The sequence below is a fragment of the Chenopodium album genome, chromosome 27 (assembly GCF_948465745.1).
Source record: "Chenopodium album chromosome 27, dcCheAlbu1.1, whole genome shotgun sequence".
NCBI lineage: Eukaryota > Viridiplantae > Streptophyta > Magnoliopsida > Caryophyllales > Amaranthaceae > Chenopodium > Chenopodium album.
The window spans coordinates 35968403-35993662 of record NC_137860.1 but is presented as its reverse complement, the minus strand read 5'-3'; the positions used below and the strand labels follow the sequence as shown (position 1 = coordinate 35993662).

Genomic DNA, 25260 nt, shown 5'->3' with positions numbered 1-25260 from the left:
ATCCTAGCAAATCTATGGTTGATGGTATTAGGTACCTTGGATATGATGAAGCTACCTTTGATCCTACCCGCACTCCACAGGCCAAACGATGAAAAGTGAAAGGTGAGTCCCCAGACGATGAAAAGTATGGAAGGTGAGTCCGTTAAAATGCATTTATATTGTACAATTAGGGCCTAATCTCATTGACTGAACTCAGCTGAACTGAACTGAGCTGAACAGAACTGAACTGAATTGAGCTGAATTGAACTGAACTGAAATGAATATTTTATAAGAGAAGGAAATTAGGAGCTGAACTGAATTGAACTGAGCTGAAGTGAATTGAACTGAACTGAATTGAATTTTAACTTAAGAGAACAGGCCCTTAGATATGTACGAAATATGAGCGGTGTTTGTATAAATTAACATTCGAAAGAAAACAGAAGATGAGTCACTTTTAGTCTAGCTTTGTAGTAGTCTTGGTAGGCCATAGAGAAGCTTGCCAATTTAATTGCAATTTCATAAATGGGGGATGTTAGATGAAGATACATCATTAATTAAACATAGACACCACTTTAATAGAGTGATACTTACAACTAACTTTGGATTATAGAATCAGATACGTACAAAATGTCAAGTGGTTGTCTAATTGAACATTCGAAAGTTGTTTATCTGTACTCTAAATTGTATCAAATACGTGCAAAAAAGCTATTATTTGTTTAGTTGATCATGATTATTCATCACGTAATTTCATTTCCTAGAACCAATAGACCGTTTTGCTCGCAAGCAACTCATATACGTAAGCTCAAAAATACTAGACAAAGGATCAATGACTTGATTATGAATTGCATCTATGATGTCGATCTAATTAGGAGATTATAAAGAGATTTGTAATGAGATAAAAGATCAATGAAAGGGAAAGGAAATTAGAGAGACAGATAAGGTTAGCTAGATATGAAAATTACTTTTCAGCTTCTTTACTTTAATTTGATAATTAGAGTTCGTTACTTACAGATTAAGTGTGGTTATAAGTCAACTAAGCCAATGCAATTAGTAGATTGAGCTCGAGCACCAGTCTCTCTCACTGGTCACTCTGCCAAGCACAAGTAGATGATAAGACTCATAGAGTCATAGGTCAACAATTGAACAAAGATTAAATTTAACATACTAAGTTATAAATGACCATGGCGCGCCTTAATGGCCACTAAAGTTTTGACAAACGTGTACGTAAGAAACAATCATTATTGGAATTGTAACAAAGCGATTACACCTACAATGACAAATCCTTGGAGGAGATATATATCTTCATATCACCAATGAAGCAATTATGAATATCGGTACTTGACACGTAGAAATGTTTAAAACACATACATTAGTTGTTACACAAGAAATAAACCTTCCATCACGGTAACAGCTTCACCACTAATTAAAACACTTTGTGATTCTTCATTAACATGTAACATTAAAGTTCCTCCTCTTGAAGATGCCTGCCATATTACATAGGTGAAATTCACTAAACAATATATTCTGATATTGTAATACAAATAGTATGATTATATGAAAGAATAAAGGATGATGATGTACGAACCATGTAGGCCTTGAGATCAGATTTTCCAAGTTTTTTGCTCCAATAAGGCGCCAAACCACAATGTATACTTCCACATGCATAATCCTGATCAAATTCGTTGACTTTTAATGAAGTGTTTTATAAACTATCTATACATTATTATTATTCACACTTCTTTAAAGACGTGTTCTCTTCACTTTTAAAAAATTATTTAAGACTAATTAGCTTTAATTGTCCAATCTAGTGTAAGCATAAGGTTATCAACCACCAAATTCAATCAGCTCTAATAAGTCCAATAATTCGATCAGGTGATGAACATGCACTCTATAAATATTAAGGAAGTCTCATTTGTTTCTCTACAAAATACGTACAATAATGCATATTAAAATTTTACATATAGTGAGTAATGAATGGTAATGACAAAATATTTTACAAGGGAAAATTTTTTTACAAGGGAATAATAGTAATAAAGGAAGAGAAATGGTAAAGTAAAGCCTTTACCTCCATAAATCCAACCCTAGGAGCAAATAGACGTGAAATAAAATCAAAACCAGAATGAGGAGGAGCAATTGCTGTGATAGCAACAGTTCTACCAGGCCATTTACCAATATCATCCATATTTGGGTCAAAATTTGTAACATCCTTGCTAGACTTTAACTCAACCTGTACATCGTAATAATCCGCTAATCAAATTAAATATAAACATACTCACGTAGGTGTAAATTAGTTACGAGCATGTATAAATGTACTTAAAACAATGTCACAACTAACATGCTCACATAGTCACACTTATACAGTTGTACCTTGTACGTAATACATAATATATATACCTCTAATAAAAGCGGCGCCCTAATTATTATGAGAAAGAGATGCTTATAAAATCCGAAGAGAGATCAACTTACTATAAGATCATTTTCTCCTGATGACATTTTCGCGCAATTTACTGTAGATGGACCATTGAGGGATCTAGGGAAAAATTTCATATCAGAAGATTCAAGTTGCACTGCTGGATATAAGGGAAAATGCAACTGAATTAGAAATTTATGTCGATGAACTTGATCATCTACTCCTAATGTTTCATCATTTTGATTTTCTAAAATTTTCTTAGCCATAAAAACCCCGGATTTTGTGACAAATTCGACTTCGTTGCCTTGGACCATCCTAGTTGAAAATATTGCATGAGCACTTGCTAAGGTTCCATGTCCGCAAAGTTTTATCTGGTGACATTGTTGATAAGATCAGATGATTATAAAGGAAGAAATCAACAAATTGAAATAAACTATATGGAAAAAAAAAAAAAAAAAAAAATCATGCATTTTCTTCGTTTTTGGTAATTGTAGGATTAAATAGAACTAACTAATAAAGTCTATAGTGAACGAACACATTGGAGTGAGGAAGCTCATGTAATTAGAGGCTTAAAGCTTCCCTCTCGATTTCAAAATTGATCCTAGCACGCATCAATTCTCAAAACCTGCCCCTTGTGGCTCTCTAGACACCAAAAATATGGTGAACGAACACATAGCAATTCAGCGCCTTGGGTTTGGGTTATGGTTTGTGTTTGGTAGATTTGATTTTTTTTTTTTATACATATGTTCGGTGAATTCTTCAATCCTTAATTCATTAAAATATTGTGATTTTGAATTACATAAATATGTTGTTTGTACGATAATTTGACTTTATTACTAATTGAAACTAAATTCTCTTTACTTTCTCTTCCTTTTTCGTTCTCGTGTCTATACAAACAAGCTACAAGTTTTTTTAATAAAATTCAATTTCATCATAGTTTTCATAATAATCGCAACAATTATTTGACTTTGACAAGTTCAAACTTGTAAATTGACAACCATGACATTCAAATTGTTGCGATTATTTTGAAATAGATGGAGTGTCAAAGAAAAAAAGTTATACCTCAGAAGTAGGACTAAACCATCTCAAATTAAATCTAGGTCTCTTTGATGATACTTCGAAATCAGTCATCTTTGTCAAGTAACAGGTCAACCAATTGAACTCCTGAGCCATTGTTTGCAAGCATTCTTGATCCTTCTCTCTATCTAGCAAGAACACCACCGCCGGATTTCCCTTTAGGGGCGAGCTTGTAAATGCATCTATCTGTGGATACGGTAACAAGTTACATGTTGAAATCATCATTCAAAACCGTATACTATATATTATGTAACAAGTTACATGTTGAGAAACATATTAAAATTGATGACAACAAATGAACAAATGAACAAATGCAACAAATTTGAGAAAGGCACAAGAAAATGTACCACGAAGTACTTGAAGGGTGCTTCTGAGCCAGCCATTTGCCTTAACTTGTGCAATGAGATTAAAAACTTAATGCATTGCAATTTAAGTAATAGATGACATAATTTGCATTTGTTCCAACTCACGAAGTTGAATATATATACGTGCTTTCCAATTCTCTAACGTGATTATTGGTGGTTTAACATTAAAAATAATAATACTGAGTAATTATATAATAAGCAGTAACTATTTATTTTTGACTTAAAGCATTGACTAATCATGAGTCAAAAAAAAAAAAAAAAGCAAGTTCTATTTTTAATAGCATATCAATTCAGTCACATGGTGTTTTCTTAGCAATAATAGAATAAGAAATTAAAAAGAGGCTAGATGGGCATGAGGTATAGATTTTGAATAATCTAGTTAAATTTGTTTCGATATTATTTCACGAAACCAGCTTATACATATTTAAAGATATTTATACGTAGTAATTAATTTGTGCATTAAAACCCGCAAAACATAAAATAAGACAATTTGAAAAGAAAAAAGGAGGAAGAACTAGCAATATAATTTCCAGTACCTTGTATATCAAAATTTTACAGGTTTTAGTACACAATATCCATGGACCCAACAGGAGAACGCACAAATTCATATCTACAGCTAATTGATGTATATTTATACTCGAGAGTTGTATACATTAGATGGTAAAAGGGTTTGATGGTTGATACATTACTGGCATTTTGGACATCGTTACATTGCCCTGCAACACACTAGGAGCCACTGTATCCTCCAAAAGAACAGGGTGAACTTGAGTAACTTTTTCCGGTATGACTCTATCCCCGTCAACCTTAGCAAGGGCTTCGAAATGCAGTTTTACCTTCTCAGGCTTGGTCCTCCACTCAGGAAAGCCCTCCAACTTAATTCCATCTCCTTCTTGGAGCTGTTTCTCAACTCTAAACCCAATCTTCAAGTATGTCTGAGCAGAAACATCGGCCTTTAATAGCCTGAATGAACCTTCTTTGTTGGCTTTGGGACCCAACACAGAAGACAACAGTTTTTCGAGCCCAAGCAAATTCGAATGTGAACCATTCAAAGAAGTCATGGGCCACAATGTTGTAAACTGGTCAGGTGTTATAAGAGTAGGAATTTCACTTGGGAGGTCAATTGCAGTGGCCATTTCAACAGGCTTGTTCTTTGATGGTTGAGATAATTCAACTAGGCCAGGCGCAAGGCGTTTCAGCTTCAAGCGGTTGGAAGATGAAGGTGAGGATGGAGAAGAGGATGTGATGGAGGTAGGGCCCACAACACGAAGAGAGAGCAGGGGAGCATCTTTGGCACCAGAAACACGGTGAAGATGCTGTGCTAGACTTAAGAGACCAGAGGCAAAACCATTTTGAGTTTGGTTCAGGGGTAGTGGAAGATCAAGAGGCTGGCGCAAGCTTACTGATTTTGCACCCTTGACTGTTACCACAGCCCCCTCTGCAAGAATTACTTTCCGCAATACACCAGCATCCACATCATGCTGCGAAACAGAAAAAAAGTGTTATCATTGACATCCAATTAGATTGAACGAGATGTAGTCATAGCAAGTATTGGAAAATTGAGACATATAAACTTTGAATTATAATGCATATTGCAGCTGAAAATCACCACACTGATTATTTTGTGTTCAATTCATTGAGTTAATAAGAATCGCCTTTTTCAGTCTTTTATAGTTCTCAGTCATACTGTCAAATGAGCCTTCAATAACAAACAGTCCTCGGCAAAAGAATACGAGTACTTGAATATGTTGTATTAGTCATTTAGTCCTATACTCTTCCAAGTTTATAACTTTAGATGCAAAAACACAACACAGACACCAAATACAAAGATGAGCTAAACACGCTACATTGCAATTTAAAACCGATGCGTCTGTTCTCCTAGATTCAACCACAACTCAATTATACAAATTGCAGCCATTTAAATGTCTTTCATGATGCTCTCAACCTATATCATTTGTACAATGCTAAATGCATAAATAACCAATCACAAATCACAAGTAATCTAAAGAAGAACAACGAAAACGACTTACCGGCAATGAAAGCCTCATGTGTTTAGCATCCTGAATCCACAGCTCCATAGGACCTGCAAGCTGAAAGGGTGCCAAAACAGGACTCACATTTTCCTCTGTTTTCTTCTTCTCAATTAACCCATTCTCCTCCCCTGGCCTAACAGGCTTCTCCACCCGAAAAATGGGCAAATCGACGAATTCCCATTGATTCACATCCTCCAATAGCTTCACTGGAAGCACCTTATTATCAATTTCGACATTGAATTCATAGGCCACTGAATGCCCCACCAATGTATCCCTCAGATCAAACCCGCTAATACTGAAGTCATCTGCTTGAAACCCTAATCCCTTCACTACAGCCTCCTTCAAATCCTAAAACAACACCAACCTACAATCAATTAATTATCTGCTAATTAAAAAACATTATACTTCTCACAAACATCCTAATTTATCAGCCAATTACAAATATTTACAAGTCCTTAAAACAATTAATTCCGACATCATTATAACCATGTATTATACTCCAATCACATAAAGTTTTTATCAAAATTAATCCAAAATTTAGGGTTCACAATAAACTGATTTTCCGATCAAATTAGGGTTCTTCAAATTTACGATCCGTTAATCATTGATCAATCAATCTAAATGTTAAATCAAACAGAAACAAACCCTAACAATCGATTTTTCAATAGAATTAAACCTCCAATAAAAAAAATATTAAAAAATGAGGAGATAGAGCAAAACTTACAGAAATTGCTTTAGGAAAAGGGGGATTAACTTTGGGAGATGAAACGAGGGCAGATGAAACAGGAAAAACCGCCATTGTTACAATTAAAGCTGACGCTAAAGCTCTAAACAAGAATTTCGACGCCATTAAAGTTGCAGAAAATCAAGAATTCGAATCAAAAAAATATTTTTAAAAAAAAAAATTGATTTTGTTTTACTGTTATAGGGAATTGATCGTTAAATAAATAATAATATTACAAGGAGGTGAAATTCTAGATTTTTCAGGGAGAATGTTCTAGGAAGATGACGTGGAAATTACTGACCAATGGTATGAGAGATTGTGATATGCCGAAGCTTTGTGATTGGTTGTGCTTTGTTGTTTGTGGAGGAGAGAGAAAATTTGAAAAGGGTAGTTTAGGTAATTCATAAAGTTAGTTGATTTATCGTTAATAGGATCTCTACTATGAGTCTATGACTTTATGAGGTGTGTTACGTAGTTATGTTGTGTAATTGTGTAAATGTCCTTTTAGAATTTAGAGTTTTAGTGATCTAATCGTTTAGGAAAAAAATATTGTTTTCTGATTTGTTATATTTTAATACGACATTGAGAGTAACGGGTTGGTGAAAAAGTAAAGCAAGCAATCCGAGCATTAAAGAAATTTAGAGTATTTGGATGTAGCCGGTCTCTTAATTTGAATTTTTTCCCCTTATACTTCAAAATTATACCTAAAATAACTAAACTTGAAATTTTGAATATAATCTTATTTTGCCTGAATTTGATACGTGGAGAATAGATTTAAGAGAAAAGTAATAGTGAAAAGGATTAAGGATAACAATGTAGCTTCGCTTCTATAGCTATGCAATCTATTAGTAGAACTAAAACATCAAAATTATAAATGCAAAATTTAACTAACCACCGGTCACCATACAATAGTTGTTAAAACGACTTGTAGAGTTGTAGAGGTGTATAAATACATAATGTGTGTGACATGCTCATGCATGATCCATTTTCTACTCAACTAGCTTAGTGAATGAAAAGAAGCTTACATAACCAAATTAAAGCTCTTTTCAAAGCATTTGTTCTTATAACTCAAATTACTCTAGCTAGCTAGCTTACTCGATTCTTTTCTTTTCCCTTAGCTTTGCTTAATCATCTTTGTTTAAAAATAAAAAAAATAAAAAGTTGTTAATCTTTAGACACCATTCAAATAACAACCATGGATAACACAACAATTGCTATGGTCATGACCATAATATTTGTGTTTATATATCATGTCAAATTCTTTTTCAAAGGCTACTTATCTCTCAAGCTTCCACCCGGGCCAAAGCCAAAGCCAATATTTGGCAATATTTTCGATCTTGGAGTAAAGCCCCATCGATCCTTTGCCAATCTAGCAAGAATTTACGGCCCTTTAATTAGCCTAAAGCTAGGAAGTATCACAACAATTGTTGTGTCATCCTCTTATGTGGCCGAAGAGATGTTTCTTAAAAATGACCAAGTATTTGCAAATCGTACCATTCCTGATTCAGTTCGAGCAAGCAACCATGACAAACTCTCCATGTCATGGTTGCCTATATCTCCACAATGGCGGAATCTTAGAAAGATCTCTGCTGTCCAATTACTCTCAACACAACGCCTTGATGCTAGCCAAGCCCTAAGGCAAGCCAAGGTAATACAACTTCTTGCATATGTGCAAGATTGTGCTAGCAAATTGCAACCGGTAGACATAGGAAGGGCAGCATTTACTACCTCCTTAAACTTGTTATCAAGCACATATTTCTCAATCGAATTAGCTAGTCATGAGTCTAGTACCTCACAAGAGTTTAAGCAACTCATGTGGAACATTATGGAGGAAATTGGAAGACCTAATTATGCAGATTATTTCCCTATTCTTGGCAATGTTGATCCATTTGGCATAAGGCGCCGTTTGGCTTCTTACTTTGATGAACTCATAGCTGTTTTTCAAAACATTATTCGTGAAAGGCAAAACATTAGATCAAGTGATGATTCAAGTGCAAAACATACAAGTGACATTCTAGACACCCTTCTCAACCTCTATGACAAGAATGAGTTGAGCATGGGTGAGATTAATCATCTTCTTGTTGTGAGTATTCTTACTTTAATTTCTTCATATAAGACTTGTTTTCTTGATCATTGTGATTTTCTCCATATTATTCTTACCTATAGGCTTTCTTCTTTTGATATACATTGCATTAAGCTTAAGTATGTACCATGCAATGCTTTAGCAAGTTAAATTAAAACAGACTAGTAGTGATAAATATGGAGTATAAGTAAATAAAAAAATACAAATATTAAACAAATTTATATTTTGATATTTTGTAGAAATTTTCATATTTTACTAACCTAGAAAACTAGACAATTGATTTTACATACTCCGTATATTGTGAAAAGAGACAATTTGCAGAGATTTTTTTCAAAAAAAAAAAAAAAAAAAAAAATTGAAATAAAGCTATTTTTCATGTTTTGCTAATTATAATATAATACTCGATGTAATTAATATTTTAAAGTATCCTATTGCAGGATATTTTTAATGCTGGAACAGATACTACTGCAAGTACTTTAGAATGGGCGATGACAGAGCTAGTGAAAAATCCTGAAATGATGGTCATATGTCAAAACAAAATTGAACAAGCTCTTGGAAGAGATAGTTCAAGCATTCAAGAATCCGACATCTCAAAATTGCCTTACCTGCAAGCCATTATTAAAGAAACGTTACGTTTGCACCCTCCTACAGTGTTTCTCCTCCCTCGTAGGGCAGACAACGATGTAGAGTTGTATGGCTATGTAGTTCCAAAAAATGCACAAGTCCTTGTCAACCTATGGGCAATTGGTCGTGACCCAAAGGTATGGAAAAACGCAGAAATATTTTCTCCGGAGAGGTTCTTAGATTGTGAGATCGATTTGAAAGGACAAAATTTCGAACTCTTACCCTTTGGAGCGGGTAGAAGGATATGCCCTGGACTTAATTTAGCATATAGAATGTTGAACTTGATGTTGGCTAATCTTCTTCATAATCACAATTGGAAACTTGAAGATGGTATGAATCATAATGATTTAGACATGGAAGAAAAGTTTGGAATTACATTGCAGAAGGTTAAGCCTCTTCAAGTTGTTCCAATTTCTAGATATTAACTAGTTAGTTATGCAAAGCAGTTTTTTTTTTTTTTTTTTTTTTTTTTTTTTTGATTCATTCGTTTGAATTCGAAATAAGATTAGCCCGAGAAAGTTGGATTTGCTATTGTTGGCAAAGATTGTATTGTGTACGTACATACTCTTACCATTGTTACTATATTTGTAAATTATGTAGTAAAAGTCATGTAACAATTTTTAACGTACTTGAATTGCTTGGTTATATACTTTTGTATGAGTTGTTTTATTCGTCTTAGCAATAACAAAATAATGATAGTGTTAGTCATATCACATCTTACTCTATCTGATGAATGGAGTAAGTCTATGGAATACAAAATGAGGCCATCAAACAATTTGCATGGACTACTTGAAAAATTAAGCTATACTTGTGTTTCAAATCGATATACTATCAACTTTAGTTTATCTTTATTGGTTCTCTTGATCTTTTTCCATCATAATGTCATGCTATTTTACATATATGAGTTGTTAATCTTGTTATTTGACTCTAGTAAATACCGAGTACATGTATTCATGTTCTAATTTACAATCAAGCCAAGAAATCGGTAAATAATATTTTGACGTAATCTAAAATTGTTCTAAAATTAGTAGTAATAACATTGTGTAAGGAATTTATAAAAATTAATAGCATTGTGTAAACATTGTTTTCAATCAATTTTGTTGTACACACCATATTTATCATTGAGACATTTCGTATATGTGTAAATATAACAATGTTGTGTCCAATATGGAAATATATGACCAACTCCAACGTGTATGACAATTGGCATTCAATTAGAAGTATATACATGACCTACTTTGGTCAAATTCTTACATATGTTTGTTGTGCCAAACAAATATCTCAAAAAAAAAATAAATAAATAAATAAATAAATAAATAAATAAAACAAACAAACAAACAATTATCTTTATGAATACCTATGGTTAAGAACTTAAGATAATTATAAAATTATCAAAGCCCATTTCATCAAATTAACTTACTAATACAAGTAGTACACTTTACAATATGAAGTCAATAAAGTAGTTAATAGGACAATTCGATGTTCAGCCAACAACAAAAGTTCTTTAGAGGTATGACACGCTACTAATTGTTATAAACACTTTGTTGCCCTAAATTTGTTCCATCAATTTTTTTTTTATTTTTTTTTTATTTTTTTTTTTGAAGAATGTTCCATCTTTGTAGAAACCTAATTGTGTCTTCTCACAATATTAGATTGCTAAATTATTCGAACATGAAAATTTGTTGTAAACATTTGAGAACGAAAGGACTAACTAATAAAGAAACGTTACATTTGCACCCTCCTATATTGTTGGGTTATAAACTATTACATATTTTAAAATAATAATAATAATAATAACAATAATAATAATAATAATAATAATAATAATAATAATAATAATAATAATAATAATAATAAAATAATTAAAAATGACTAAGCTTTTTATTTTGAAAAAAAAAAAAAGAAAAACCTAAGTTTTAATTTTAAACGGGTTAAACAAAAATAAAGGCTTTACTAGTTTCATATACAGTACTTCCGAAAAACAAAGGAAAAGAAAGTTATGGTAGAACTTTTACAGGACTTAAATGGGCTTTTTGGTAGGAGCCTAATTGGGCCTATGCTTTCTGTTTCTCAGTTGTTATGGGCTTTAACCAGTATTGACTATTCAGTATATCCAACGTTTTTGTAAGTTAGATGATTAGTGTTTTACTAGTTAAAGTCCCGTGCAATGCACGGATTTTAATAAATTACATATTAAATTACAACATTAATATAACAATTATATACTAAAATAATAGAAAAATAATTACTGTAAAATATATATATATAAAAAATTCCGTTTGAGTGCGTATGGAAAAATATTATCGCCAATATGGAAAGTAAATATTATTATAAGCTATAAATATTTTTCATGAAAAAAGGAAAGATAAAAGTGGAGGGAAATTTTTTAACCAGTGAATGACATGTGTCATCACTGGTTTCGCTTTTAGTATTAAGTTATTGATGAGTTTATTTTGATTGTTGTATGGAATTTTTTTGGGTCTAAGTTTGAAACTTTGACCATCGATTTATATTAATGTTTGATATAATATGGTTGTACTAAGGGTCTGCTCTGGTTTACCGAACTGAGCTGAGCTGAACTGAACTGAACTAAACTAATTAGAGCTTTGCTGAACTGATTGGAGCTAAACTGAACTAAATAGAGCTGAAATGAATTGTTTATGAAAGAAAGATATTAGAAACTGAACTGAATTGAAATTAAGCTGAAGAGAACAAACCCTAAATCTTATTTGGATTTGTCTCAATGTACAACTATATTTCATTTTTGAGAAAGATAAACTAGGTTAATTCCTAAATAAAATAAAGCAAAATCTAATTTCAATAAGTTCACCAATGAAATCTTGTCTAGTGGTAAAGACCGAGTGATTGTGTTACTTGTGTATGAATGTATGATAGGTCACAAGTTCAATTCTCCCTCCCTCATTTCTTCCTCACAAAAAAAATTTTTACTTTAAAAATAGTCAATATATAGTTATAATGGTCGGTACCAAGACTTAGATAGTCCACACTATCACTTTTGGTACACTTTTTGACAAATTAACACCCTTAGGTATCACTTACTAACGTGTTTTTGTCTAAGAAAGTCCATCCACCGTCAAACTTCAAAAATCTTGCAGAAAAATTTCACACAGTATATTGGTACAAAATAGTGACCACTTTTGAAAAATATATCCCCAACAAATTTGGAAGACAAGAAAATTGGAAGACAAAGACAAATAATTTGGTCAAAGACAATTGGAATCTTTAGAAGATTTGTTCATAATATCATAGAATTTCAAACCTATATTGTTTAAATTTTCTTACAATGTACCCTACAATTTTAAGGTCACTTATTCTTCTTAACAACTGGCTGACAACTAAACTCCAACCTAGAAACCATTAATTTAAGGCCACTTAATAATTAATTGTGCATGGCTGTATTATCTGTAAGAAATTTTATTTTAATTATTGTAGTTCATGTTGTATCCAATTATTATCGGGTTGGCTTCATGATTTTGATAATAATTTAGTAATTAGATTCTTATTTTGTACGTATTATTGTCATTTTATAGATCAAATAAATCTCATGAATCTGATGAAATCTTCATAGAATCACAACATCTTCCAACAATCATGTATGCATCATTATACTTAACCCTATTTGTATTTATAAATAGTAAATCAACTAAAATAATCGACAAGTAAGGGAAGTTGGAGCAATTAGCTAATGGCTACCTCTTTGAATTACGTAGATATGTGAGGCTCGAATTCAACTCTCACCTGGCTCATTCCTAAGGATTTTCCCTTATCCCCTTGACCCTAAGGGGAGCGATAGATTGACCCTTCACATGCTCAAGAAGACAACTAAACGTTTCTTCCTATTACATGCATCTTGATCTACTTTTGAATTACATAATGTCCAACTCTAGTCTCTAAGAGTGCAATATTTTAAATGTTTGTTGACGTACAAATATTGTGAAATTTCACGCATGCATCCTGTGCGTATAAATCCATCGATATAATTATAGGGTAAAACCATGACCTACAAGCTAAGAGTACAAGTAATACATGAAAGTAAGAGGTACATTACACCAAACATAAAAACTCAAATAGGCGTGCTTGATATATATAATGAATAGATTTGATATATTCCTGATCTAATCAAAATGGATATTGTTACACAGAGACATGTAACCCTTAGGATCATGAATAACATGTTAAAAGTTTAAATGTTAAACATTCAATAACATCAACTATGATGATATGATGTTTTTTTTTCATAAATTTTAAACTTATAATACTACTTGAGAAAATAATTAAGTTAATCATTCTTGTCCTATTTTATGCATGATTCTAATAACAAAACCCTTTATAGCTTTGTCACATTGTATGTCAAAATATTAGTACTCAATTTTATGTTACATGGATATATTATTGTACGGTATGTTATGTACCTATTTTGAAATGGAGTTGCTTCATAAGAAGTAAAATCGATAAAAGCTTGTAGTATATATAGAGTACTTTATACTTTTTGAGTCCATCGTAACAACTTTAAAGACATTTTAGATGTACACGTTAATACACATGATGAGGTGATAATTTATAGCAGTTGTAGAGAACATGTACTTTTAATTCATATGCGATGATTATTTATTGATGTATATGGGTCAGGATGAATTTGATTCATAAAAGAGTGGTATATATATACTCAATCAAGATATGGTAGTAACTTATAGTTTGTCGTACGACTTACCCTACATATCCATCTTATACTCGAATTGGTAGCTGCTCAATATATTTATGGTTTACTAGCTTTTTTGACGGAATAATACATATGGGAAGAGCCAATCAAATCTACAAAGTCATCGTAATCTTAATTTCATCTATAATATAAGCTATAAAAAAATTGATAATTCACTATTTAAATATTTTGGAGAGATATAGCAATATGGACATCTAAGATATACCAATTATTCTAGAGATTATGTCACCATGATTTATGTTTATTCTTCTAAATAATTTATTAAGCATATAAACTTTGTTGTATATACTTTTAATAACAATAAATATAATGTGGACATGAAGGCCGCAACTTACGATAATAATGCATACATACACATTGATAACTACTAATATTAATTAATTATTTATTTATTTCATCACTTTGAGTAAGATTGATTAGTAGTAATATGACTAATAACAATTCCAAACGTGTCTATATATATTTATATTATACATTATAATATTATGTCCCCCAAATTTTACAATATTAATGAGAAAAGAAAAAAGAAAAGAGGGTAGGAAATTAACTTAAACACCTCTAAAACAACAATTACATAACAATAACAACACCCTAAAAAAAATTAAAAAAAAAAAAAAAAAAAAAAAAAAAAACAAGGGTTAAAAAACATAAAATTATGTCTAAACCCCCTTAAAAAAGCTAAAAATAAAGCTCAAGGTCATTTCTAAAAACAAGTGGGTAATTAACTTGTAACATGATTTATCAAGAAATAAACCATGCAAAAAATTGTCTAGGAAAAAACCCTCTTGTATGTAAATTGAATGAACCTCGGAGCAAACAGACGATTGATGTTAAAGGTAGATCAGAGAAATGATGGTCTGGTGCACAATCTAATGACGACGTGTGGAGTGCACGATCTTTTACATAACTAAATTGTTCATTCATATGAAACACTATTTGAGACTAGAGTGTAAAAAACTGACAAGATCTTTTGCTGTCAAACTGTATTCAGATTCCATCTGCACAAAAATTACAGGAACAGAACATTTCATGTCAAATTCATATATACTCAGAATATTTATGTATCATCAGAAAATTTTGATCATAAGTTATAGAAAAATGTAATTAAAAAGCTAACAATTTTTGTTAGGGAAGAAGGAATTACCTGAGCAGTGATTGTTACAGCAAGAGCCGAGCCTCCGAAAGCTAATGAACTGCTGCAGGTAACAGCTAGATGGAGTTTCTCAATCTGAGAAATGAGTTTTTCATACATTCCTTTCTTTTGTTCACAGTGAACTGTAATAAGAACATCTTTGTCTGAGAATCGAACTTCGATTTCGGGTAATGAACCTTCACAACAGGAACCTGCAGCATCAGTAACTGCTGATTTTGCTGATAATTGACCTTCAGTAGTATTATCTTCTGCAGAAACATAAGATCTTTTCACAAAAACTGCTGATTCTACTGATTTCTTTTTCGCTTCCTCCTCGAGTTTCTTCACTTTCTCTTGTATTTGTTTCACATACTTGATTGCATCTCCGAGTACTGAAGCCTTATCCATCTGTAGGGAAGGTCAATCACAGGTGTAAGAAAGGTTTTGCGATTACAGTATTAAGTCAGGAATTCATGACAAAATTACGCACATACCTTTTTAAGGCCAGGAATAACAGCTGACAAAGCAATGAATCTTTGGCTAAGCTTTTCTCGACGTTTCCTCTCAGCAATAATATGATCCATAGCTTGAGACGGCATGCTTCCAACCTTGATATTTTTCTTATCAACAACTTGATGAGGCCGAGACTCGAAAATGCAACTTTGTTTGTCAAGTTTAGAAGCTTGATTAACAACCATTTCATGATGAAAAGGGAAGTTACTAACATTATTATTATTATTCGAGACGGCCTCTTCTTTGGGTGTAATAAGGCTAGAAGTTTGGCTAATAGAAGAGTTGGAAGAATTAGAAAAAGATAACATGGTTGAATTCGAGTCATGTTGATCTTGTGAATTTAATACATGATTCATTTGATGATCATAAGTATCCCAATTGTTTGTCTTAGCCTTTTTCATGGGATTTTCGACGAGTGTTGCTTGATGCACATCACTTTGTGGTGATCTCTTGCAGCTAATTAGGCCTTGATTCGATTCGGCTTGATCAAAAGTATTATATTCATAAGAAGCTAGTAGAGATGATCCTAATAGCTCGTCGAGTAAGTTGACTTGTTGTTGATTATGGAAATAGTTAAGATCATTGTTCATCATTCCCTGCAAAAATTGTATAATAACAAAATTAATTAATCATATGCTAACACCTAGAGATGTTTAATATTGCATAACATATGCACGAATATTATTAACCATGAAGTGGAAGGGTGGTAACTCGTACACCCTTCCATGTTCACCACCCATTATAAGGTCGTCTGTTATGTATTTAACAATTACTTTTATCTTAAAAACCGTGTAAAAGGAAAATGAACATTGATTGATTTCAGGATGGTCAGATTGATGTACATATATAATTAACATCCAAATAAAAATGTTTTTTTTTTTGAAACGCCGATAATATGCTAGGCAAAAAATGTACTAGAGATGAAATTTAAATTAAGAAAATAGGATTTGTAATTACCAGATCAGGATAGCCAGAAAACATTGAAACCTCCATAATATTTGTGCTTAATTCTTAACTAAAAAATGGCCAAGAAATGAAGAGAGAGAAAGAGGAAGAACTAGACAACAAAGAAGTGAGCTGCTAAAATTGTGATATGATTGCAAATATTGTTGGGAATTTTATGGACTCTTTAGTTGAAATGTGAACTGGGTTTTATGCTATTGAATTGGTGAGAGTTTAATCATAATTTATGGAGGTTATATTAATATAAAAATATTACAAATATTTTATTAAATTTAATATACATGTGTTGGTCCCACTTTGAAGGATCAGATCCAAATTAATAAAGTTATAAACACTCTAATTGGTTAAAAGAGGAATAATATATTTAAATGGGTTCATATGATTAATGTGTGTATATAAAGTTGAAGAATAAATATTATTTTATACCAGCTAGATGTTGAAATAATACATACAATAATACAAGTTTTATTTTGAGGGTTGGCTGATAATGTTGTAGTTATGAGATGTGGTAATTACTAATTAAAAATTATGTACGTAATTAGTAACTAATACAGTCATTACGCGCTGGTCATACATAGTTGAAACGCGCATTATTTCTTCTACTTCATAACCAAGAGAGTGCGACTGTGTGTGAATGCTAAATTGCTAAACAACACGAGTATATTATGCTTCTCAAGTATACTAATTTAATATTAATATTAATATTAATATTAAGCCCTGTGTTTATCTGGTATGGTGAGCCATAATAGTGTGTTGGTGCCGTTATGTCATCATTTATTTGACGCTACTGTTAAATTTTGAAACAATATAAAATGGGCCTGGACAACCCGAACAAGGAGGAGGAGAGTTTGGGCCACAAATAAGGCTTTGGAGCTTCTATACTAAAACCAATTGGCAATAGTAGGAGCGAGGTTCTCCTCTATCTTATAAAGTGAAACCTTCTCTCCTCATCTCCAATGTGGGACACTCATAAGTGGGCTACAATGGGATTTAACAGCTACGAAGCATGGGTTATTTCAATTGATCGTCATATCCGATACGGATACATAGTACGATAGTTGTACAATATACACATCGAATACTAAGATATATTGTTACGTGAGTATTTTTTTATTTTTTGACAAACTTTTTTTTTCAATTATATTACTTTAATGATTTTTTTCATCTTATCTGAATATTCTTTAGAGTAAATTTTTCGATCTCCGTATTGAGTTTCATAATACTCTATATAGTACACGTATTCTCCTTTTTTTAACTACGGTAGCCTTACATGCATATGTTGTGTCTGTATCTAAGGCAAGCCATTTCCATGCTTGTCATTATGTAACTTGGATCATGTATGACGTCATGCAAATAACACGTTTAACTAAGATAAGGATAACGTGTCAAGCGGACTTGATACATGTAGTGTCTTTAATTTTTACTAACAATAATAATTCAAACAAAAAATGTACTTGCACCTTTTCACCAAATAAGCTTGATGAGTACATGAGAATGGAACCTAAAAATAAGAAGAATCGTCTAAAAGAATAACAAACCATAAAAACGAGTATTAAGAGAAAGTCTCCCAATAATTGGCCGGCAGATACGTTAATTGTAGCAACAAAGTCACCCTTTTTTGCCCTTTTTTGTTGGATAATGTGGTTAGAACCTCGGTGTTGACTTTGAATTCTCATATCAACAGACAATCGAATTTTTTTTATCTTACTTTTGTAATTTTGTTTCCCTACTTTCCTTTACTAAAAAATGTAATAAAAAAAGTGGGAGTTGTTGGAGGAACTGAGGAGGAAGCTCTCCATGCAAGAAACTAAGAAATCAAAGGTTAGTAACATTAATACTCGGAACTTATCTAAACCTATTTTGTCGAATTAACTTCATGAGATCAGATTACGTTCTTATTCGCAATTTGAATATTATTTTTATTTGAAAAAAAGTTGCATTTATTATTGGTAGTTAATGAAAAGAAAGTAGATTCATAAGACAAATTAGTAATTTTGCATGAGAATTTTAAATTCTTTTTTTAATTATAGAGTATATAGTTTGGATAATAGAAAATACGTGTATGTGCTTATAAAATATATTTCAGTATTGGTAATGGTAAGTTTTAGAGGAAGTTCCAGTTAATCAATTTGATAAACAAAATTTGGTTAACAAAAAGTTGTTGATTTATTTACAATTGTGCCATTTGATAAACAAATTTTGTTTATCAAATTGATAAACTTGAATTTTCCCTAAGTTTTACGCCTTGAATGGAAATTTAACATTATGAGATTAAACTCGAGAATATTACCAATGTTGACAGCAAATTTAGAAGTATTTAATATAAATTCCGTTTTATTATGTTTGTTTCCTTTATTCATGGAGAATTAAAGAATTAAATTACTTACAAAGGACCACGCAATGGTATATAGTTATGTTTCTAGAGAGACTATCAAGCGTATATATGTACGTATCAATTAATCAAGTAGGTAAACCTCCAAGTTGACTTTTTAAAATTATTAAGTCAAACCAAATGAAAAATTCATTACACGAGTTGTCGTACATGCAAGAAGATTGAAGGAAAAAGATCAATACATACATGAGAAAATTATAATTAACGAGGTTTACGAAAATGACCCAATTAGAAACAAGAAAATAAATCAACAAATAATTTTTGAATAAAACAGATTTTCATTAACTTATTACAAGACGGCTTGGATGACCCTAAAAGTATTTAAAGTTACCCTTATATACAAAATAAAGTTGCATTTTTTAAACATACAAATCTAGTCTTTGTAACATATTTGATGTATTCAACAGTCGCACTATAATTTTTATTTTTTTTTAAAAAAAAAGGAGAGAAAAAAAACCTAACTTACTCCATATATATCTAAATGATGAGACACATTTTTTCCATTCATTCTAAATGAAATATTTTACTACCTCTGTTTTATATTATTTACAACGATTAGCCATTTAATACTCATACTTTATGTTAAATCGTTGTAAATAATATGAAACGAAAGTAGTATATCTATGGAGTATAATTATACATCCTTCCCTACACTACATTGTATTAATCGTTTATATATACATATATGTTCAAATTATATAGCTAGCCTTTGCTTATAAATAAGATTATCTCAATCAAGTCATCATCATGTAATGAGACTAAATTCCTCATATAAAGTTGTAGTTTTTTTATCATGTACTGTTTACATATATAAAGGTATTAATCCTATCTTATCATGTGTTAAATTGATGAGGAGTTAATCATGCATGCAAGTACATACAATATAATTAATTATATACTTAGTATATAGGCAGTGATAAGTATTCTTGTGCAGGGCTTTAAAAGATTCCACTGTCTTTCCGCAGATTTGTCTTCAATATTAAACAAATTAAATTAATTAAATTGATTTGTTGTTTTTAGGTTCTTCTAACATAAATTAAGTGGATTGTATACTTGTTAATTTATCCGGGGATTCACCAGCATCTAGTTGGGTCCCTTAACATCGATCTTTATCAACTTGGGTACATCATTAACTTATTAATTAATGTAATAATAACAATTTGCAAATATTGATATAGAAGTTTAATTAATGTTATGTTCTATGATTTAGTAAAGTCCAACTATCATTTTCATTTGGATAACATTATGTACTGTCTTTATGTGTGTATTATGCAATGTCTACCAATTGATGGAAGTCGGCAATCAAGTGGACAATTTTTATGCATGTCAAAGTATAAGCATTAGTAATTGGGCCTAAATAATGCAGTAAATTAAAAGAGTGACAGTAAATTATACATGTCAAAGTATAAGCCTTAGTAATCAGACCGAGCTCGTCTTCACCCCATTTGACTAAGGACTTTCTTTAATTCATATTGTTTTACCTGAAATATAAAGAAAAGACGACTATTTAAATAAAAGTTAAGTAAATGATATTTTTTATTAAGGACATAAATTAGATAAAAACAAATTTATTAATGATATTTAATTTGAGGTCTATTTCCACCAAAATTTGGCTTGTCTTTGTGTCTTAAATTTTTTGAAAGCAACTTCTAATACACGTGAGACAAAAATACGTCAAAAGAGAAATTAAAAATCTGATGAAACTCTTGAAATGTTCCTATCTTGTAGGTTGGCTTGATCTCTTACAATATTTAACTAAATTTGGTTCTTATTTGCTTGTCTATTTCAGCATTTGTTGTATACTATTGGCCCAATATTCCTACTCTATTTGACAAATAATTAAAAGAATATCTTGACCGTCTATCTTCAAACAACCTCCTTAGATTTGTGCATTTTAGGTAAATAGCTAGATAAGGCAAAGTCATATATGAGAGGATTTAAGTTTCTTGTGAAACAAAAATGACTTGTATCAGTTTGATTATCACATTTTAGGAGCCAGTGTTTTACTTCGAATGATAACTTACTGTAAGCCTAATTTAACCATTACAAATTACTAAAAAGTAAAATTAAGTAAAACTGTAAAACACTTATTTGAGCTTTCTTTCTTTTTTTATTTTTTTATTTTTTTTTATTTTTTTATTTTTTATTTGAGCTTAATTTAAATTAGAAAACTTTTTAGAAATAAACTTTACTCTTACATGTATGTTACCGGTCTATAAATTTAGCAATCTGATAAATTATTAATTAAAAAATGATTTAGCATTAGAGTTTACTAAATCATTGTTTTAATTAAAATGGCAAATTTAGTACAAATATGAAACTTAACAATAAAATTAGAGAGAGAAATACAAAGTATAATTAAAGTCCATAGGGGAATTAAATTTTAACCTGTGACATTACTTGTCAAAATTACACTATCCACAGGACTATTATTTCGTGACAGAGTTCGAGCTATTTTCGTATCCTACTCGTAGTACATACTCCGTAATCCGCAATATAGTCGAGAGATAGAGGCAGTTATAAAAATTAAGCAGCAAATCTGAGTCTTCCTTGTTTGTGTAAGAAGTGATTTGGTCACATCAAACGTTTAAGAGCAGCATGTAAATTTCTGACTAGATCTTTGCTTGTCATACTGAATTCAGCATCCATCTAAATTAATCAGGAAAGAAGAATTAATAAGACATTGAAAATTGTTGATTTTACTTATCATGATTATTACTATTGATTTTGATCTTAAACTTGCGTTAAAGTACTTCAGAATAATTAGAAAAGGTAAAATATGAGTCAATTAACTTTGAAAAGTCAAGATATATAGTAATATATATTACTCAGTAGTACTACAGCTACTACTTTTATTTTTAAAGTTCGACTCACTTACTATTCATGTACATAATCAAAATAAAATAATATTGACCGTATTTTACGATTTATACGTTGGAATCGAATAAAATTAGTTGTACTGTAGAAGTTTTAATAGATTCATGTTTGTGTTTAAATATCAACATTTATAATTTTTACTTGTACATGTACAATTGAAAGGTATTAATGGTAGAGGAAAAAAAAAAAAAGGCCTTTTACTTAGACAAATTTATTTATAAAGTTGATAAGTCTAAATAATTACTTAGACAAAGAGTAGTTCATCATCCAAATATTCAATTAGGGTTACTTTCAAAGAACTTTAAGAAAATTATCATTTCTATGTACTACTCTTAATTATGTCATGCATGAATTATGTATATGCCTTTTACTTGAAATTTTACAAGTGCTTTCGGGGTTTTTTTTTTTCTTTTAATAAGTACTTATAAAATTTGGAGTAGTCAATTTCATGTATAGGTGTTACAAAATTTAATCAGAGGTCACAAAAAAATTAGTTGAAAATCCGAAAATCTCGTCATAAGGAGAAAAAGAAGTGATTACCATACCTGAGCAATAATTGTAGCATCAATAGATGTACATCCAAAAACCAAGGTACTACTATTGATAACAACCAAATCAAGGTTTTCGACATGAGAAATGATTTTTTCGACGACTCCATTATTTTTCTTCTCACAATGTATTCTTATAAGAACATCTTTGTTTGAGAATTTGGCTTCGATTTCTGGATATAATGGACCATCAAAGGATCCAATAGAGTTTGCATTATTTGTTGAAAATTGATCATCATCTTTTTCTTCGAAAACCCTAGATCTTTTCACTAACACCGCGGACTCCATTGTTTTTGTCTTAGTTACCTCCTGGAGTGTCTTTACTTGCTCCTCTAAATGCTTCACGTATTTGATTGCATCTCCAAGAACTGAAGCCTTGTCCGTCTGTCCATAGAATAATTGATTACTCCAATACTAAACCTTTATTCTAATTAATTTTATTAGCTAAAAAGGACATCATATGTATATAAGTAGGGTTTTTTTTTTTCCCCCTTCTACATAGTTGAATTACTTGAATACTAATGCCCCGTTCTCTTCAGCTTGTTTTTGCTGAACTGAAATTATTTTTACTGAAACAAAATTATATTTGTTGAACTTAAATTATTTTTACTGAATTTAAATTAATTTTACTGAACTGAAATTATTTTTACTGATTTTCTATTATAATATTTCTTTAAGAAAACTGAATTTACTGAACTGAACTTATTTTTACTGAACTGAATTTAATTTTACTGAACTGAAATTATTTTTACTCAATATTATTTTTTAAGGTGAAGAGAACAGGGTCTAACATATGTAACAACTAAATAGTTAATAAGCTAGAAAGTATCGCTTTCCAAACTAATGCACGCAATTTACATGGAGTTTTATTTCATAAGAACGTATGTAACATGTAAGTGATATTATATTAAAACCAAGTTTTCCAATTTTTTGATTGACTACGAAAATTTGTACTTCCCATGAGAAATTCTACCTATATAAGGAGACTGCTTAAACAACAACGAACCTCCTTATATTTGTATGACTAATTAATTAAAGGAGGTAGCTAGGGAATTTGGTTATGTACGTACCTTCTTTAGTCCAGGAATGGTGGCTGTCAAAGCAATGAACCTCTGATTAAGCTTCTCTCGGCGTTTCCTCTCAGCTATTATGTGATCCTTAGATTGTTGTGATGACAAGCTAGCCAAGGCGGCGGCGCTACGTACGTTTCTTAGCAACTTGAGTAGTAGATATAGGAATGCAATTTTGTGAATAGATTGGTGAATTTGATGAAAAAGATAACATGTTCAAACTAGAATAATCATCATCTTGTGAAGTGAATGCATGATCAATCTCATATGAGTTCAAATTACTTGTTATGTGTGGAGATCTCTTAACTTGAAATTGGTTGTAATTTGTATCTTTCTGATGATAAGTATCTTCTTCAAAAGAAGGTAATAATGGTGGTCCAAATAAATCTATTTGTTCAAGTGATGATGAGTTGACTTGCAGAAGATGATCAATAAAGCTAAAATCATCCAATTCCTGAAAAAACAAATTCAAAGCATGAGACGACGACACACACAAACATACAAACTGGTTACGCCTTATGTATGTATAGGATATCTAGATATGTAACGACTAGACTAAATAGATGCTAGAGACGTATATTAATTAAAAAAAAAAAAAACAAATTTAAAACGAACAAATTAACTTCTTGTATAGCTCTAATTATAATTAATTACCATATCGGTGAAGCCTGTAATCATGGAAGCCTCCATATATAATATTCAAGTTTCTTGACACAAATTGTATTTCCTAGCTTAAATTCTTCTTAATAATGCTTAATAATAATCTTGTTTAGAAATTAATGGATACACCTTGTTATATATAATGGGTTACACATCGAAATAATGTGAACATGGGTTATAATTTGCGCAATTAATAGTGATGGGTACACCATAAATCATGGAGATTATATAATATGTTATACTTTGTATATCTAATTGAATTTTTATAAGATGGCCATATCAAGTAAAATATAGTAATTCTTTCAAAAAAAAGTAAAATATAGTATATTGAGTGGGTTCATATGATTAATGTGTGTGTGATATAAATAAGTTTAAGATGATGATTACTCCAGATAGACGTTGAATTAGTTGCTAATTAAAGTAATTAATTTTAGTTGGGTTTGACAAGTCGTAAGTCATTACGTACGCGGCTAGTTACTCTTTGTTGACACGCGCCATAGATTTGTCTTTCTCTTCAATTGTGTTCTTATTAGGTTAAGCTTTCTGCCTTTCTATTGTTGCACTAAGAACATTAATATTTTATGCTAGTATAGATTGGTTATTACTTATAAGGTACTCTTTCACATTTTCAAAAAAATTAAAAAAGCCAATGGACAACAACGAACAAATGATACATATTTTATATGACCTTCTCGGAGGTCCCACTTTATAATTTGTCTCATTTGACTAACAAATGGATCTGAACAAGTAAAATGGGACTGAAATAATAGTTATTTTGTATGTGTATGTCTTAAATTAGAATTACATCACATCAATGGTAAATGTGAAGCATACGCAATGGTTAGTTAATTAGTTCAGTTTAGGTCACATTATGTGATGAATTGCGAGCAGTGTGATTAGGTCATATATAGGCTTAAATACACAATTTTTATGTAAAAATGAATTACGTAGTCCTTATATTTTTTTATTTTTTATGTCAAGTCGAGTCTTAATCAAGGTATATATATTAGTTTCTATCATAGTTTGTATCCAAATTAGGTAATTCAATTTATGCTATTAAATTAAAAAATGG

At 30.9% G+C, this 25260-nt stretch overlaps 4 protein-coding genes and 1 pseudogene across 4 annotated transcripts; 1 reads left to right on the top strand and 4 right to left on the bottom strand.

Annotated features, from left to right (window-relative positions):
- Positions 1-1355: 1355 nt before the first annotated feature.
- LOC145621486 (uncharacterized) lies at positions 1356-3849 on the bottom strand. The gene is made up of 6 exons (XM_081676220.1): positions 3814-3849; positions 3452-3652; positions 2446-2760; positions 2045-2206; positions 1565-1648; positions 1356-1463 (listed from the first exon to the last, which is right to left on the bottom strand). Exons 1-6 carry the CDS (start codon positions 3847-3849, stop codon positions 1356-1358), a joined length of 906 nt encoding a protein of 301 aa, XP_081532346.1.
- Positions 3850-4336: 487 nt separating this feature from the next.
- On the bottom strand, positions 4337-6812 carry LOC145620751 (protein TUNICAMYCIN INDUCED 1-like). Its single transcript, XM_081675459.1, has 3 exons — positions 6586-6812; positions 5859-6209; positions 4337-5309 (listed from the first exon to the last, which is right to left on the bottom strand). Exons 1-3 carry the CDS (start codon positions 6709-6711, stop codon positions 4485-4487), a joined length of 1302 nt encoding a protein of 433 aa, XP_081531585.1. The 5' UTR covers positions 6712-6812; the 3' UTR covers positions 4337-4484.
- A 968-nt stretch (positions 6813-7780) lies between these two features.
- Positions 7781-9717, top strand: LOC145620978 (cytochrome P450 76AD1-like). Its single transcript, XM_081675717.1, has 2 exons — positions 7781-8668; positions 9106-9717. Exons 1-2 carry the CDS (start codon positions 7781-7783, stop codon positions 9715-9717), a joined length of 1500 nt encoding a protein of 499 aa, XP_081531843.1.
- A 5248-nt stretch (positions 9718-14965) lies between these two features.
- LOC145621632 (transcription factor bHLH25-like) lies at positions 14966-16671 on the bottom strand. The gene is made up of 4 exons (XM_081676350.1): positions 16636-16671; positions 15660-16274; positions 15178-15573; positions 14966-15031 (listed from the first exon to the last, which is right to left on the bottom strand). The coding sequence occupies exons 1-4, from the start codon at positions 16669-16671 to the stop codon at positions 14966-14968; spliced, it is 1113 nt and encodes a 370-aa protein (XP_081532476.1).
- Positions 16672-21607: 4936 nt separating this feature from the next.
- On the bottom strand, positions 21608-24218 carry LOC145620165 (transcription factor bHLH18-like; annotated as a pseudogene).
- Between the last annotated feature and the right edge of the window lie 1042 nt (positions 24219-25260).